Source organism: Peromyscus eremicus, chromosome 8b (assembly GCF_949786415.1).
Source record: "Peromyscus eremicus chromosome 8b, PerEre_H2_v1, whole genome shotgun sequence".
Classification (NCBI taxonomy): domain Eukaryota; kingdom Metazoa; phylum Chordata; class Mammalia; order Rodentia; family Cricetidae; genus Peromyscus; species Peromyscus eremicus.
In genome coordinates this window covers 22021447-22040334 of record NC_081424.1, presented here as the reverse complement: position 1 = coordinate 22040334, position 18888 = coordinate 22021447, and the positions used below count along the sequence as shown (strand labels likewise).

Genomic DNA, 18888 nt, shown 5'->3' with positions numbered 1-18888 from the left:
ATGTCTCTTGCTAACAAAGGGCTTTGCTCTGTGTTTATTGAACAACACAGAAAACGGAATGGGAGAGGGATGCGGAATACGATTTTACAAAAATCTTCAACAGTTTTACAAGAAGTTACTTTACTGGAGCCAGCTGATTCAGAAGAGCATTTGAAACCTCAGACAGACATTATCCTGTATCCATCCACATGTTGCTTCTACCATTTACGGGATATTTGTTTTTTTCAAGGTTGTTTTTGGTGTCTTGGTTACTTTCAGCAAATAATTACCATAACACACAAACTTCTGGGTCAGGGACATGGAAGAATACCCAGTTTAAGATTAAAGCTATGCATCTAGCTTAAATCGTAAAAGCTAATTAAGTGAGAAATACAAGCCATAGTAGGTAAGTTATATTGCTGTTTTAATGGCACTTTGAACTTCAGTGAACAGGCTGAGTACACAGTATGATAGCTGAGTGAGTATGTAGCTCTAGATGATCTCAACGCATACTGCTAACTTAGACACAAGGGCTGGCCACAATTCATTCTCTCCAAAGGCTAGAGCTATTTTCAGAAAGTGATGTTACTACATTACTACGGGCCTCACAGTGCCCTCCCCTTTCCATAGCAGGGTGCTGGGGGGGTTCATGCATGCACAGCAATACTCTTATCCAGAGAGCCATCTCCTCAGCCCCTTCCCATGCTGTTTCTGAATTTATGAGTTGTATATTTGCTCTTTGAGAAACATTATCCTCAAAAACATTAGTGCATATTTAGTTACACATTTTTCTCTTTGTTCTGAGACAAGGACTGGTTGTGTAGCACTAGCTCGTTCAGAACTTGCTTTGTAGCCCAGGTTTGTCTTGAACTCACCGAATTCCTTGTGGCTCCACCTCTGAGTGCTGGCATGACAAGCATGTGCCACCATACTCAGCTCTAACTAGAAGTTCGATGCACTATCCACTGCACCGTGGAATCATCTCTCAGCTCTGTCTCCTTTAAAAAAAAAAAAAAAAGATAGTATAAAGTCATTAGGTATTGTGTTTTGAAAAGCAATATGGGGTTGATGGATATTCATCAATCATTGGTCTTTTACACATGCCACAATCCTCAATGCTGTAGATATTAAGAATTCTTTTAATATCTAATTTATTTCTTTACACTGATGTATCATATGTTTTGACCATTTTTATAATTATTTTGTTCCACAGCTTGTAACTTGTAGCCTTTTCTCCCCGATAAGCTTATTTTTTTCCCTTTATCCTTTTTAGTCTCCAAATATAGTTTTGGTTTGATTGTTAAGATCTGAGAGTGGTGAACTATTTCTATACTTTATATCTAAATTTTCTTCCCTACCTCTGTCCTTCCCTCCTCTCTCTCTCTCTCTCTCTCTCTCTCTGTCTTGTGGCATACATCCAGGTTTCTACTGTGAAGCCTTGTCTGATCTATAACTTGCTATGTAAGCCAGGCTGGCCTCAGCCTCACTGAGATCTTCAGGCCTTTGCCTCTGCCTCTGCCTCTTCCTCTGCCAAGTCCTGGGATTATAGATGTATGCTGTCACACCCAGCTAATCTTTTATGTCTGGAAATGTTTCTTCTTTCAAACCACACCATCACCACCCATTCTTTCATACCCCAAACACACGTTCCTATTCTTAAGTAGTTTAATTAATATAAATGTTGAGGCAGGCAGACATTTCTCATCAGTTCTTGAAGCTGTCACTCCGGTACTTTCTGGACTGTGTGGCTCTTGACAGGTCTTATTATCTACAATATGGCCACCCGTGTTTAATAGGTGGTGTCCTTATCTGGCAGCTGTTGCTTGTATTTTAGCTGTTTGCTTGATCGCTGTGACTTAAATTAACTTGCTTGGTACTCTGGATGATATTTTAATTCATACACAAATTGTATATTTTTCTCAATTTTAGGAAATTCTCAGTATCTAAAAAAGTTAATTGAACAATATAATACATTTATGGAGTGTAGAATTTTTGAAATTCTTTTCTTGTGGTTGTAGGCTTTCTTTTGAGCCACTAACCAGCTCCCAAATCATGATATGGAGACTTAATATTAGTTATGAATGTTTGGTCTTTTCTTATACTTGTCCCACTAGCTCTTTTAATTTAACTTGTTTGTATTCATTTATGTTTTGCCTTGGGGCTTTTTAACCTTTCTTTCGTTCTGTATGTCCTGCTCCATGTCTAGCTTGCTGGTGGCTGCCTGGCTGACTGGCCACGGGTGTCTCCCTCTTTTTCTCTCTCGTTCTCTTCTCCCTCCTCCTGTTTATTCCCTCTGCCCACCAGCTCTGCCTATCCCTCTACTGCCTAGCTATTGGCCGGTCAGCTTTTTATTAGACCAATCAGGTGCCTTAGGCAGGCAAGATGAAACAGCAATACATTTTTACATAATTAAACAAATACAGCATAAATAAAAGCAACACACTGTAATGAGAGCCTCAATAGTCTCTCTGTATATATCAATTTATTAAGGGGTTCTATGGGGAAAATAGACTCCCTGATACAGGAGAAGGTAAATCCAGTAGCAGAATCCTTGGAAAGCTGGGGACCGATCACACACTGCTTCACGCTGCCTGATCCTGACTTCGCCACCCAAGAGAATGCGACCCCCTTTCTCCTCCCTTTTAAGTGGTCACATAGGCAGATAAGAAGCACTATGTCTATCAGGCCAGATTAGTCCAAGGTCATGGGCAGAGCAAATTCCCACTACACTCACTAGCTAGCTCTTACATTTAAATTTACCCATTTCTGTTAATCTTTGTATCACCACATGGCCCGTAGCTTACTGGTTCTATCACATCTTACCCCTTGGCCATCTTGCGGTGTATGCTCTGACTCCAGGCTTCATCTCCTTCTTCAGTTTGACCTTATTCTGCCTTGCCATTGCCCCAACAGCTTTATTTGTCAACCAGTGAGAGCAACACATATTCACAGCGTACAGAAAAAAAAAATCCCACAGCAACACATCTTTCCATAATTAAACAAATGCAGCATAAACAAATGTAACACATCTTTACATAGTTAAAGCAATATTCTGCAACGTAAACAAGTATAGCACATCTTTACATAGTTAAAGTAATATTCCACAGCAGTTTCTGCTGTTATTTTTTTTTTTTAACCTCTGGAGAAAGTTGTGAGCCTTAAAATTGTGTTTTGAGAAAAAATGTTATTTACTTTCAAATAAAATAAAAATTTATAAAAATAAAAGAGAAGACATGTATATTATGCTCTAGAACATGAGAAAGTATTTTAATATAAAGAAGGCACAAAAATAATGGAGAGTTGAGGTTTGGGGAATCCAAGTGCAGGGGAATTATCATGGGAAATTACGGCATGGATGAAAAACTCGAGGCTTAGTCACAGTGCTGCCCCCGAAATGAACACTCGACTCACTGAGTGATGGGGAGCCGTCAGAGCGGAAGTGAGAAAAACACTCACCAATTCCATATTGTTTCATAATGTCTACTGAACAACCTGTAGCCAATGTATACTCTGCCAGTTCAATGCTTGTCCATGCCAATCTTTACTGTTTTCAGTTTTGAGGATATTAAATGTCCCTTTCCCTGTCCTTTCCCTGTTCCAGTGTGGCTTGGGAAGACAATTTGCTAGATGATTTACTCAGTTTTGCTGCCACTCCCAAAGGATTGCTACTTCTTCAGAGAACAGGTGCCATCAATGAATGTGTGACGTTTATGTTCAACCAATATGCAAAAAAACTCCAGGTATGAATTACCATCTGCTCTAAGCGAAGCGAATTGTTGTTGTTAGAAAAGCTGTTCAGAACATTATTCTGCTGTCTCTGTGAGATGTGGCTATTAAGCTTCAGTTAAAATTCTGGGATGGATTGTACCACTTGATTTTTTTTTTTTAAAGCAAAGCTTTAGGTAGTTGAGATTTGTGTCTATAGCTGTATTTTGAAATTGCAAGCAGCCAGATGGAATTGAAATTTTCAGTTAATTTTCCAGATGTTTTGTAAGCATGATATAATACATCCATATATACCAAAGCTGGGAAGAACTTCTGGGAAAAAAACATCCTGTTAGGGCTAAATGTGTGTATCCATGAAGGTTTAGGCTTTGGGTGTTTTAAAAGACACAAACTTCCCTTTAGAGAGATTATGTTATACTGTTAAATAAAACTCACCAGGTAATTCATTTAATCAGGCAGCCTGAAGTAATGGACTCATAATCAGCTTTGTTTTTTCTGTCATAGTAAAGATCCTTACATTTCTGCAATCTTGGGTATGCTTCTGAGGGTTATTGTTTCTATATAGCTCTTATATAGATCATTGGCCAGGATCAAGGCATGCTGTGTGCTGTGTGTGTGTTTGTGCGTGCGCGCGCGCGTGCTTGGGTGGATGTAGAGACCGATGTCAGCTGCCTCCTTAAATTGCTCTCTACTTTCATATATATATATATATGTATGTATGTATGTATAGATATATATCAGTTCCTTAGTTAGGTTTTTGGCAGAAATTTAGACCACCAGTTTGTGAGGATAAATTCCATTTGTTAGAGCCCCAAAGGACTGCACACATCCCTGAGCTGAGGAATAGCCTGACCTTTTGCAGACCGTTTTCTGATCAACCTTGCCCTGCGTAGTAAACTTGTGTTTCCCCTGTTTTCTGTCAAGGAGCTGCGTCCCTGGCGCCTGCACTTACCCAGCTTATTTTTCTTGAAGCAGGCATCAGCGAGGTCTTTGGGGGAATCTTAACATCACCGATAGCAGTTTTTGTGGAGGTGGCAGTGGCTGCTTTCTAGTGTGTTTTGTGCAGAGGAGATTGAGGGAAATAGGTCCAGCCACAGGCAGCAAAGCCCAGGACGTTTCAGAAAGACTCTCTTGCCCTGTGACCTCCCCTTTGAGGCTGGTCAGGCCTGGGCATGGTGCGGTGTGCAGCTTTTCCCATGATGATGGAAGGCCTTCTTCCCCTGGGTTTACCCCTTCCCTGGCGGGACTTTGGCAGGATGACACCTTAGGTGTCTTGCAAAGCTTAGCCTCTGTTCTTGTCACTACCAACTGGCTTTGTGACAGTGGCAAGATCCTCTCACCTCTTTAAAGTTTTGTTTCCTTTCAACCTTTGATTTAGCAGCTGAGTACATATCCCTTCTGGGTTCACGACAGATTGGAGTGTTTCCAGTTCCACTAACCAGGTCGGGCTTTCAGCTGCTGTGGGGCTTCCCTTTTGTCCTCTTAGCCTTGGGGTGACCCTTTTAGGAAGGCCTCAGCCTTCTTGGCTGCAGATTTCTTCTCCCTTGTGTCAGGCCCGTTACCATTTTTACCCACCATCTTACAAGATAGCAAAGAGCTCCATCTTATTTTTTGAGGCAGGGTCTCTCGACTAGGAACTCACCAATTTGGGGCTAGATGGCCAGCAAGCCCCAAGGATCGCCCGCCATCTTGTCTCTTCTTCCTCAGTGTTGAAATTATTGGTGTGTGCTGCTGAGCCCGGCCTCCTTTGCCTCCCTCCATCCCCAAACGTGGGTTCAGGCACACTGAACTTATGGTTATGCGGCAAGCACTTTACAGATATCGCCAGGTCCCCAGTCCCAGGTATCTGCTCTTTCCCAGTGGTTTTGTTTTTGTATTTATCTCTGACAGCTATTGTGTTTGATGGTTTCATGTTGCCTGATGGCAAGTACTAACCTTTCACTCTCTCAAATTCTAATCTCTTACCTTTGTTTAAAACTATAAGACAAGAAATAGCTCCTTTTCTTGTCTCTGTCTGTGAAGAATAAATAGTTTCTGAGGTAGGCCCCTCATGTTCATTGCATGAGTAAAATGTGTCTCTGTTTTTTTCATGGGTTTGTGAGGTTAGGTGTGTATATGTTGATACATTTTTTTTAATCTTGTTTTATTGAAGGCGGACCCTGAGTACAGAAAATAGAGTTGCACCTGTTCCTCAGTTTATGGCATACTTACTTCATCCATCTGTATGAGGTTCCCATTCTGTTTTATTTATTTTATTCTAGTGTTATTCCAGATTGCCAGTTCCATTTCACCCTGTGTACATTTCCCAACCCGATATTTAGGATTTTATTATATGTAATACCCTTATACACACACACACACACACACACACACACACACACACACACACACACTTTTTATATTACAAATGTTCCAGTTTATTTTTAATTCCTCTGTACCTGAGTTTAGAGCTGTTCTTGTATCCTAATTAACTGTTCAGGCTTTGTTGATACTGTTTCTCATTATGAAAACTTGCAAGCAACTCAAACACATTTTCTTTTTCATTCAGGTGCTTCAGATCAGGCAGGCATATCTTTACATGATGCATCTAGAATTAGATGCCGCTTTTATGTTTGTAAATTTCAAAACCTAATAGTTTTTGCATCATACTGGTAGCATGCATACAAGAGACTGTCCCTTTGACATTGGGAATTTACAGTGATAGTTCTTCATTAGCATATTTATCACACTTTAATGTGCCCTGCTATCCCAGATATTTTCATCATTTACATCTTCAGATATTTTTCAAAAAATCCCGAAGGCTAGAATGTTTTCTTAATTTTGTGTAAGAGAGAGTGGGAGCCCAGGTTAGTTATGAAACATGGTTTATGGCTCTGTTAGCTGGCTAGTTATAGTGGCATTCTAAAACTCAGATTTCTTCTTTTCTAGTTTTCAACTGTATACATGAAGACGTACCTTGTTTAATAAATTGTCCAACTTGTGATAATCTTTTTTTCTCTTCACATTAAGTGGGAATTGGACAAACCATGTGGCTACTAATACTCCAATTTTCTGGGCTGGTGGGAGGGACTTAGGAGTAAGGCGTTCTTTGACAGGAAGATGCAGGAAAAGGAGACTAGGTATCCTCCTGGACATCTGTGTTACTCACTGCAGAACGATGGATTGTAATTCAAGGAAAATGGGAAATACGACTAACAAGATCGAAAAGGAAGGCTAACTTTTAAAGATATAAACAATAGAAAAATAGAAAATTGATGACTAGATCTAACTTTCAGCAAGGTCATCTAGCTCCTTTTCAGCTACCCCCTTTTTTCCCCTTAGAATTGAGGGTACACTTTATGTTTGAAGAGTTTGAAGTTAAACCAGGTGCTTTTAATGAAATGTTCTAAAGTAAGAATTCTGAATGGTTAACTCCGTTTGGAAGCTGGACATCATATAGGCCAGCAAAGTCTGATGGGTGTATTATAATGCCACTTTACCTCCTTATTCTGATTAATACGATGGGATAGGTTCCCTTCTGTATTTACCCCAAGTAGCTTTATTTTTTGTAAAGTGACAAATTCTAAAGGACTTTTACACAGAAACAGATGGGTTGATGTTTAGGATTGGGCAGCTCTTCTTAGGAACAAAAATTGAGTCCCCTAGAAATAGCTATTTTAAGGAGAAAGTATCTTTTTTTTTTTTTTAGTTTTTGTTTTGTTTTGATTTCTTAAAAATCCATTTAAGAATCTGGCAGTAAAAGGTTATAAATGAAGAAGTAGCCTAAAAAGTAATAATAGGATGAAGAAGTAATCTAAAAAGTAATAATAGGATGATACAATTTAGTAATAATAGTATGATAGAATTTAGAGCTGGAAGCTGTCATATTTTTGCTTGATCTAAACCCCTTTTATGAGAAATAAGTCCCTTTATTTATGAGAAAAAGGTCAGGAGTAATAAGTGACTCTTCAAAAATATTTATTTTTAACCATGTGTATTTATGTGTATGAGTTCAGTTGTCCACGAGGTCAGGGTGTTGAGACTTCTGGAGCTAGACTGGTAGGTGGTTCTGAGCCTCTAGATATGGATGCTGGGAATTGAACTGAATTATGGGAACTGAACATGGGTCCTCTGCAAGAGCAGTATGTGCTCTTAACTTTGGACTTACCTCTTCAGCACCTTACTAAGTGACTTGTGAAAGTCAGAGAGCTAGGATTAAACTCAGATGAGAAATAAAATGATTAAAAGTACCACATTAGTACTAATTTACTGTGAGGGTGTTGTTGTTTCTTTTTCTGCTGTTATCACCTGAAGGAAATTTGATGCATGAATACTAATTGGTCTTTGTAAAGACCTGGAACCAGATATCAGGGTGAAAGCTGAAAGATCAGAGAAGCAGAGCAAGCCATAGCCACCACCTCTTACCTCACCAACTCCTCAGCCTGAAAGAGCCAGAGTTCCTGTCTTCTCCTGCCTTATATTCCTTTCTCTGCCCAGCCATATCACTTCCTGTCTCAACTTTCCTAGTGCTGGTATTAAAGGTGTATGCTACCACTGCCTGGCTGTTTCTCTTTTAGACTGGCTTAATCTCTTGTAGCCCAGTGTGGCCCTGAACTCACAGAGATCCAGATGAATCTCTGCCTCTGCCTCCCAAGTGCTAGGATTAAAGGTGTGTGCCACCACTTCCTGACCTAGAGGAAGTCTGTGGCTAGCTCTGTCCTGTGATTTTCAGGCAAGCTTTATTTCCTAGCTTACAAACAGTATATACAGACAATATACCACCACAACATTTCTAGTCTTCTGGTTGTTGAAGAGCGGTAAGTAGCTGTACATCTAAGTTTGTATTGCATATGACAGCATGATATGTTCTTTGTTTCTCATTGCATTCTTTATGTTAGATAAACAGGCAGAAGAAGTTTGACCATGAAGTTTTGGTTGTACAGGTGGCATCCACAGCAGCAGGGGCAGTAGCGCTACAAAATTCAGGCAAGTTTTTTTTTTTTTTTCCTCATAAATAAAATGTGACCATTGTTAATAAAATGAATAATAGCATGACAAAGTTCCGGAATATTTTTGATTCTAAAATTCTTCTTTCCAGTTTGTGACCGTGAAAAAGAAAGTTTACAAGATTGTCTTTGCTTTCGATGAAATTACACTGGTGATTATTTTTCCTATGACATGTAGAGACTCTTATCCTACCTTTTTATTTTTAGAACAGTTGTACCTAATGATCTGTACTAAAACTTACTCAATTAAAGAATCTCTCTCCACCTTATAAACCTAAAGAATGTCATCTGTCTTGGTGTAATTAATTTTCCCTGACAGAATGGCCCAGTGTTTGGTTTAGTAGACTTGGATGTGCATCCAAATGTCCAGTCAGCATAGCTGTCACGTATCTGTACCACTGTCTTGTTCCCATCATTCCCCTGCCCTCTAGAAAGCATCCCCTCACTCTGTAGCCTTCACACACTCTTTGAAGTTTGCCCTCCGTATAATCTGTCAATTGGATTTGAAGGAAAGTAAGCCACCGTGATTGTAGTATGCCCATGTTTAGTTTACTGAGCTTCACATAATTAGTGATATAGCAGAGGAATTTCCAGTTGGAGGTGATAAATTATATCAGCATCACTGATCACTGTTGGTTTGCTACTTAAACCAAAATATTTTGCTATATTTTAGTTTTTGCTCAACCAATTTGGGCTCTATGTGTATATGTTCCTTGAAAAAACCGGCCCTGAGCTGAAGCACATTTTTCTTCTACTTAGGATAAATCTATGTAGCACTGTACAAAGGAATGTGTTAATAGATCCATTTGAAGGCTAGATTTCACCCCAGATTTACTTGTCATCGAGTAGTTAAGCATTTGAACCCCATCCTCTCCAACTTTTCTTGAGATGGTTAAATGAAATTCTACACAGGTTATAGGATGACTACAGATCCCTGAGCTTACGTTACTTACATTACAGAAGCTGCATTGGCATTACATTACATGCATTGTCCCATTTGTACACTGTGGAAACTCTGGAATTTCCATTCTCAAATACTAGAATTCCCTGGTCTCTGAAGATGAGGGACTTTTACCCCCAGTTACCAAAATTCCTTGGTAGAAGATGAGGGACTTTTACCCCCCAGTTAATGCAAACTAATTAATAAACTCTTAAATTAGACCCCAGTATCCTCAGTTTTAGAGCCTGCATTTTTTTAGTTGTGCCAGAAAACACTTCTCTTGTTTTGTTAGGAGCATATTGTTTGTCGTAAATTTATTTTGGTTTTTGATATTTTAATAAAATTACATTATGTCCCCCCTTCCCTTTCCTTCCTGCAAGCCTTCTCAGACACCCCTTTGCTCTCTTTAAAATTCATGGCCTCGTTTTGCATTGTCGTTGCATACATATCTGTATATTCCTATCCATCCCTAAGATCATAAGTACAGTCTGCTCAGTCTCTCTAATGTTACTCGTATGCTCTTAGGTCTGACTGACCCTTTGGTGTTGGATAACACATTGGTGTGCTCCGCTCTGGGGAAGAATATTCTCCTGCTCTTAGCATTCCTTAGTGGCCTGCAGTTCTTACTGTAGGGTGGCGGCTCCCCTAGGCTTCCCTCCTGTCCACTTTGTCAACTTGTTGTTGTCCTTGTCAGCTCATGTCCAGACAGTGATGTTGGTAGATTTTATGGATGTAACCCTCGACAGAACTGGGAGACACAATCTAACAGCAAACCCCCTGACATTAGGTTCTTACCATCTCAGTACCCTCTTTTCTGTGTTTCCTGAGCCTTGGGTGTGGGATTTGTGTTGTAGATGCATCAGTTAGGATGGGGCTCACAACCTTGCATTTTGATGTGTTGTGACTCTCTGTAACAGTCTCCATCTGTCAGAAAGAGAACTTTCCTTGGAGGGTGGTGAGGACTTATCTGTGGGTATAAGGACAAATAGTTAGAATGTGGTCAGGAATTAAGGCATACTGACTTTATGATTAGATATTAGGTTTTTATACACAGTATATGATTTGAAAAATATAATAATCAGCTTTAAGATTCATTTTCATTTAGTTAGTGTTTGACTCAGAATTTAAAGGCTACATGAGAGGAAAGTTCAGAATTGTTTGAAACGTGGAATTATAAATGAATATTAGATTAAGTGAGCATATTCTTTGGATGCCTGCCCGACTTGCTGGTGCCTCCTTTCTCTTCCTCCAACTCCTGAACACATTCTTTACAATCTCCAGGGAAATACTTTCCCATGATTTATTTAACAGTGCAGGGTGATGGGATATCGTAAACATTTAGTAACAATATCAAGTACCACTTCTATCAAGGGTAGAGATTGCACTATTAGTTTTGAAAGATGCAAATGTTTTTCTTCTGTGAGAGTAAATAAGTCTTTTCATAAGAATAATCTTGTCTCCCACAAACCAGACTATACTATTTTATACTATAGTATAAATTATGCTATAAATATGACATAAGTAATACTTCTTCCTAGGCTTCATTAGTGCACTTATAACTGAGTTATGGTCCAATCTTGAATGTGGAAGAGATGATGTAAGGGTAACGCATCCTAGAGCAACTCCAGTGGATCCTATTGACCGAAGCTGTCAAAAGGTAGGACGATGCGCGATGTAATAATGCAGAGATTTGAAGTGTATTGCACAGAGATGACTCCATGAAAACCTGACCTATGTCACTTATAAGCAGCAAATTTTCTTGTTTGTTTGTCTTTCAACACAGGGTTTCTCTGTGTAGCCCTGGCTATCCTGGAACTAGCTCTGTAGATCCAGGCTGGCCTTGAACTCAGAGATCTGCCTGCCATTGCCTCCCAAGTGCTGGGATAAAGGCATGTGCTACCACTTCCTGCCTAACTTTCTTAAGTGGACCTTCCCTCATTTAATACCTAAAAATATTTTTCATTATAAAGTAAATTTAGTGAACTATAACATACCAATAGTTGTTGGAAAATATATTGGAAAGATACTTTTTTATCTTGCTATTACTATGTATTTTTCTTTCTTAATAAAGGGTAATAACACACCAGGCATGTTACGAATGACAATGTGTCCCTGGAACAAACACAAACCAACACCACGGAAGTTCAGGAAGCATTTTCCCTTGGCCTTGCAGCAATCTGATGGAAGTTGTTTGGATGGAGTGAACAGGAGAGCAGGCAGAGGGAAGATGCTATTAGCTAGAGTGCAGCAAAAATTTTGTAAAAGTGCTTACCCCCTATTCTGTTAAAATTCAATGGCTTTTCCTATGTGTAACATAGTCTCCTAATTTCTTTTAGTTGAAGTAATGATTCCCTGCAGTGGAAGCTTGAACCATTTTTAGTGTAATGATGCCATAAAATTATTTAAAGAACTCCCCTTTACCTACAGTTTCAGCAGTTCCTTTTTTCTGGGATGTTAGTGTAATTCACTCTTGTACAAAACATGAACATTAGAAAATAACTTAAAAATGAAGTGGTTAAAATGTTGAGGGCCCAAAAGTAGGCAGTAAGTGGGGAACAATGACTTGTGGGGTGCTCCTCCTTCACAGTCTCTATTTAACAGGTAGTTATTTTGAGACAGGGTTGCTTTATGTAGACCAGGCTGGCCTTGAGCGCTCTGAGATTCACATGCCTCTGTCTACCAAATGCTTCTGCCTCCCTGCCTGGCTGCAGATTTTAACTTTAGGAAAAGTAGAGAGCTAGTAGAATGGAATTATGAGCTTAGGGTTATTTGGCAGCTGAAGATGGAGTTGGGAGCCTGGAGAAAACAGAGTCACAAAATGGGTATTACAAACAGATGTAGTAGCATCCAAAGTATGAGTTACGCCTGTAAACTATAGTAACTGTGCTGCTCACCACATTGCCTGAGTTTGAATCCAGCCAATATAACTGTTCAAAAAATTCATCTTCTGTATACTAGTGCTGAGTATGCTGAGAATCAGCTTACAAACAAATCTTTTCTTCTGAGGCTGGGAAGATAAATCTGTTGATAAAGCCCTGCTTTGTGAGCACAAGGACCCAACTTTGGGCCCCAGAACCTACATTAAAAGCAAACAAAGAACAGGCTAGTGGAATGGCTCAGTAGTCTAATGTATTATTGTAAGCTTGGTTGAGTTTGACCCCCAGAACCCACATGGTAAGGGAGAGAACTGATTCTCACAAACTGTTCTCTGATCTTACATGTATGCTGTGGCATCCCCGACCCTAACTCCAAATAAATAAATTAATTAAAAAATTAAAACAATAACCAACAAAACCCAAACAAACAAAAATACCCAAAACAACAACCCTTAAAACTCCAAGCCAAATTCTGCAAACCAGGCATGGTGGCACGTGATTGTAAGTCCAGCACTGAGGAGGTGGAAACAGGTGGATAACTGGGGCTTACTAGCCTGCCCACCCAGATGACATGGAAACTCATGAAATGTAAAAGCTGAACAGTAAAGGAAACAAGCAAAGATTAAAGAGAAATCCCATAGACTGGAAGAAAATCTTTGCCAGCTTTGTGTCTTAACAGAGGTCAATGTCTAGACTATATAAAGAACTCCAGCATTTAAAACCCCCGAAGCCATATCATCCAGTCAGTAACAGGCTAATCAATTGAATAGATCATTGCTAAAAGAAGCAAAAAATAAGCTAACAAATATATGAAAAAATTTCAACATCTTTAGCCCTTAGGAAAGTACAAATTAAACCACATTGAGAATCCATCTCACCTTAGTCAAAATGAGTGCAAATAAATCAACCAACAAATGCTGTCAGGGATACAAGGCAAGAGGAGACGTTATACCTGTGGGGGTATAAATTAGTGTGGATGTTATGTCAGTTACTATGGGAGTTTCTAGGAAACCAAAACTAGAACCACTGTATGATGCAGTTACTCCATGCTGCTACCTGCTTGTCCATGTTCATCACAGTGTTATCCACAGTAGCTGAGATATGGGATCAGCATAAGCATCTATCAGCCAGTGAATGGAATAAATGTGTGTGTGCACAATGGTGTTTCTCTGCTTCATAAAGAAAATGAGATTAGTTAATTGCAGGGAAATGGATGGAGTTGGTGATCATCATGTTAACCAAATCAGCTAGACTCAAAACAAATACATATTCTCCTACATTCAGAACCTAGATTTATAATATATGTGTGTAATTTAAATATACATATATACACGTACATATATATAATGTATATATGATACACACACATCAGAAAAGTGGAATAGTAACTGGTGGAAGAGCAGGTGCTGGCAGGAGTGGAGAGTGACAAAAAGAGATAGTTATGGGGGGTATTATCAAAGTATGTGTCATACATGTATGAAAGTTTTATAATGAAACATTTTATTTTTATTTACTAACTTTGTTATTTGTCCATTTCATACATGTATATAATGTATTCTGATTGTACTCTGACAACACAAAACCCATTACTTTATATGCTAACTAACAATAATTAAGTTATGTTCTTTATGTTAATATAACACAGTCTAGAATCTATATAATATATGCACAGTAAGCAACCCAGAATTTCTAGACATGTGAAGAATTTAAAAACTGTGACCCATACGCAGGAAAAAAGTCAGCCAACTAAAATTTATTGTGAAGTAAAGGTAGACTATTTTACAAGGACAGGACATAAAGGAAACTTAGAGTAAATGAACAAATAGGTCTCTGTAGCCATATAAAGACACAGATGGAAATTCTAGAGTTAAAAAACTAACTAGAAACAGAAATTTCTAAGTGGACTTAACAGAAGATTTAAGCATAACATCACAAATAGTAAACTTTGGCAGGTCCACGGGAATCATAAAATTTGAAGAGCATGGGTGGGGAGAGCCTTTAGTTGATTTTGAAATTATGTCATTTTGATAGTTTTAGCTTCTGCAGTGAGAATGCTAGAAACAAGAGAACAGGAAAGAACAATACTTGCCTAGACAGTAGATAAAAGTCACCAACTTTATTGAAATATTATAGATGAGAAACTTAGTGAAACTCAGGAAAGACTATGTAAAATGAAAATATGAGAGAAACCACACTGTGGCTTGTGACGAACTACTTAAAACAAAGAAATGCCACATTTTGGAAGGAGCTGTAGAAAATCAATATTATATGTAGCATACAGTAGAACAGTTTGCTAGCACTGTGTCTTAGTTGGGCCTTCCATTGCTTTGAAGAGACACCATGACCAAAGCAACTCTTATAAAGGAAAAACATTTCATTGGGGCTGGCTTACAGTTTCAGAGGTTTAGACCATTATCATCATGGTTGGACATGGTGGCATGCAGGCAGACATGTTGCTGGAGAAGGAGCTGAGGGTTCTACATTTTGATCCACAGCAGCGGAAGGAGTGTGCCACACTGGGTATAGCTTGAGCATAGGAGACCTCAAAGCCTGTCTCCACAATGACACACTTTTTCCAACAAGGCTACACCTCCTAATAGTGCTACTCCCTGTGGGCCAAACATTCAAACACATGAGTCTAAGGGGGCCATGCCTTTTCAAACCACCACACACACCGCATTAGAGGTAGTGGAGGCCAGAAGGCAATGTAACATTTTATTGTGCTGAGAGGAAAAGATAAAAAGATAGAATCAATGCACAGTTCTGCATCCAGCAGAATAGTCTTCATCAATGAAAGTGAAGAGACTTGGTTAATGGCAGAAGAAACTGCTGCCATCACTCTTGCCCATCATGTATGCTAAAGGAAGGTCTCTAGGTGGAAGTTTGGATTTCCCAGAGAGGAGGAGGGCATTGCAGATAGGTGAGTCTACAGAGGTAGAGTATGTGCCCCCCTTAGTGTGAAAGTTGGACACGTTATTATATGACTCTCCACGTTTGCTGTGTCCTTCATGTATGACATAAATTGGCACACTATTGTAAGTTGTAAATCTGTATGAACTATTTCTAATGCAGGTTCAAGGTTATTGGAATTTTATTCAAGTTATTTGACTTTGAATTGCGAGTATCAGTATAAACAGGTTGAATTTTTCTCCTGAAACTTTGTATATTTTCCTAACTTATATATTAAAATATACAACAAATGACAATTCATAGTATTAAACAACTTTAGCACCCAGCTTGAGAGCTCAGTTATTACACAAGGGTTCTTTTCACTTTTGAATCTATTTTAAATTACAGTTAGAATATAATTACAGTCTCAACATATAGCAAATCCATTAAACCTTGTGTTTGAATTCCAGTCCCTTTCTTGTATCTCTCCACTCTGTCTCTTCAGCGGTGCCTAGGGTAGACAGTAGTCCTGAGGCTGCTATTTAAATACACAGTAAATAAAAATTCTTCCTCCCAAGGCTCAGGGACTGTTTCAGAAGACAAGATAGAAAGATCTAAGAGCCTCAGAGGTCAGTTAGGACCTGAGAGAAAGCATCATCCAGATGTGACGGGAGGAAGATTTTTTATTGTGCCTGCACAATACTAAGCCAGTGAACATTCGGGCGAGTGGGGAGGAGGGAGAGGCTCATGAGCCCCCACCCTGGGAGGAGCTGTTGACAGTGGCTGGCTTTGGGGGAAGGGAGCGTCACTTTCCGTGAGTGTGGCCTCGGCTAGGTTGAGCCAGTGGATGTCGCCACATCCATGAATATATGGGCTGCACAAAAGGGACTCAGTAAGTTAAATAGGAAGGACATGAACATGGGAGGAAGAAGGGAAGTTGTGGGGGTGCTGACCTGGGAAGAGTTATGGGGGAGGAGTGGTTCGTGAGTGTGATTAAAATACGTTGTATGCATGTAAGAAAATTCTCAAAGAACAAAATTGTTGATAACAATCTTAGTTACTCAGATGTAGTAATCATGTCTTCAGGGTTCAGAAGCACAGGTGCTTATTGGTGTTCTCTAGTATCGAGCAGCTCAGATTACATGACACTTCCAGGAAGTCCTATTGACCAACATTTCCTTAAGAAACCACGGAAAAACAGTGCAGAGAGATATAGCCTATAACGTTAAAAGCTGGCTCAGTGGTTAAGAGCCCTTCCTGCTCTTCCAGAGGTTCGGGATTTGGTTTCTAGCACCCACATGGGAGGTTCATAACTGTCTATAACTCCAGTTCTGGGTAATTTGATGCCCTCTTTTGACCTCCAAGCACACTAGGCACACATACGGTATACATACATGCAAGCCAGCAAATAAATAATATAAATAAATCTTAAAAATTTTTAAAGGGTAAACGTTGAGAAACGAAATGCACAACTCTTTTAGGTGACTGTAGATTGATTATTAGCCCTTATGTCAGGCAGCTTACAACTACTTACAACTTCAGCTTTGGGGAATCCAGTTCTTTCTGGGTTTTGTGGGTACCTGCACATACATGGTATGCACTAACATAGACACAGACACATGCAGAGAAATTTTTAAAAGTATCTTAAAACAGAGAGAGAGAAAAAAACAATAGTAAGTATTTAGAAAGCAGTTTGATAGTATATCCACTTAGCAAAATAATCATGGTAGGTTCTTCCTTAAGATCTGTGACTTCCCAGCCACAGGTTTCTGGCCAGGCTTGCAGTACCAGGCATGAGTCTTCTTCTGTGGAGTGGACCTTAAATCCATTCCGAAAACAACTGGAAATCCCCATGTTTTCTTGGCAGTGGGGAGTGAGCCCAGGGTGTTGTGCAAGCTAAGAATGTTCTCGACCATAGGTTAACACTTCCACACTTGAGATTACCTTCCCGAGTCACCTTCTGATTTGTTACTAATAGTCTTGATAAAAGAGGACTAACTCTGTCTCCCAAAACTTCATACTCAAAATTAGTTTCATACTTCCTAATACTGTCTACCACCCAAATTATTTTCCAAATTCTTTCTTTCTTTCTAAAGTATAAAGGATGATTTCTACTAATTTTCTTAAAGCAATGTCCCCTTTTTCCTAGAGTTGGGGATGGATCTTATTAACATAGCACATCTCTGCATCCTTTCTGGACAGCTCTTTCTGAGCTACACACCCCTATCCCCTCATTCTGCCTTGTAGTAGAATCCTCTGCATCACCTCTGATCTATCTCCAGAGCACAGCACCACCAGGCCATTTACAGTACTGAATGGAATGACCTCACAGTGTGTTTCCTGTCCTGTAGGCCAGAGACTGTTGCTTCATTCACATTTTAGTTGGCATCTGCCACAACTACTATAGGCAGCTGACATTAAAATATTTTGAGTGTGTAGTCATTATGAACCTGTAAGTTTTAATTCATAAGAAGTTTGTTACTTTAATTCTAAGCTTGAAATGCCAGTTTTAGAATTTATTAACCACTAGACCTTCTCATTTCATTAGCATTATTACATAAAACCTTGTTCCTAAACACTGATGAGTAGATACATGTTTTGTGCTATTTCAATTTTAGGATTGTGTCTGATGCCACAAACACATTTAATGTACTTTTGTGGGAACTGTTGATTGCATTGAAAATATTTTCAGTTCCACGAGTGCTTAATACATCACAGTTTTATAATATGCTAAGTGCCTTTAAAAATGTCTAGTGCGTGAGAAATGGGTTTGTTTGTTCTTGTGGTAATCTACTGAAATCTTCTCAAGTCTCTTTAAAATTATATGCAGGTTATTTGTTTTCAAATACAATCATTGGATTGTTTTCATCTGAAGCTCTACTTAATTTGCCTAGAGTAGCATATCAGCAATTATTCTAACTATCTACCAACAGAATTATTTTATTTCTTAGAAGCGAGATTCTATAAACATGAGTGGAGCTATTCTGTATAAATAATAAGAAACACTCAATATGTTACTATATGACTCATAAACAATCTATTTCTTAACAAAGTGGATATTTATTCAATTTATAAATTGTACTTGTAATCCATTACTATAGAGATTTATTTATTATTACATCTAAACATTACTGGATTAATATCATGAAATGTTTAAAGCATTTTACCTTTGATATATTCTCTGGATATTAAAATGCATTTTTAAAAGTTCTATTGAAATCTGAAAATCATCTTTCTACTTAACATCTACTTGGTTGGTGAATTTGCTTACGCAGTTGTTGTATTGGTGGCCATGAACCCTGTAGTTTCCTTGTAGTTCCTTTCATGGTAATTTAGAGACATATTTCTCTAGCATGCTTTCCTTGATAGCAGCCAGACTTCCCCCCCTCTTCTTTACTACACTCATCTAGAGTGATAGTATTCCTGCATAGTAGTCTCTTAACCAAACATGCTCTGTACATTTTAACTAAACCTTTACACTTATTATTTGGTA

General features: G+C 38.9%; 1 protein-coding gene across 1 annotated transcript in view; it reads left to right on the top strand.

Moving 5' to 3' along the window:
- Tbc1d32 (TBC1 domain family member 32) overlaps positions 1-18888 on the top strand; it is a 206097-nt gene that overhangs the window by 75791 nt on the left and 111418 nt on the right. Inside the window, exons 18-20 of the mRNA XM_059272587.1 lie at positions 3581-3719; positions 8583-8670; positions 11169-11287. Of these exons, the coding sequence (XP_059128570.1) occupies positions 3581-3719; positions 8583-8670; positions 11169-11287 (346 nt within the window). The remainder of the gene's footprint in view (positions 1-3580; positions 3720-8582; positions 8671-11168; positions 11288-18888) is intronic.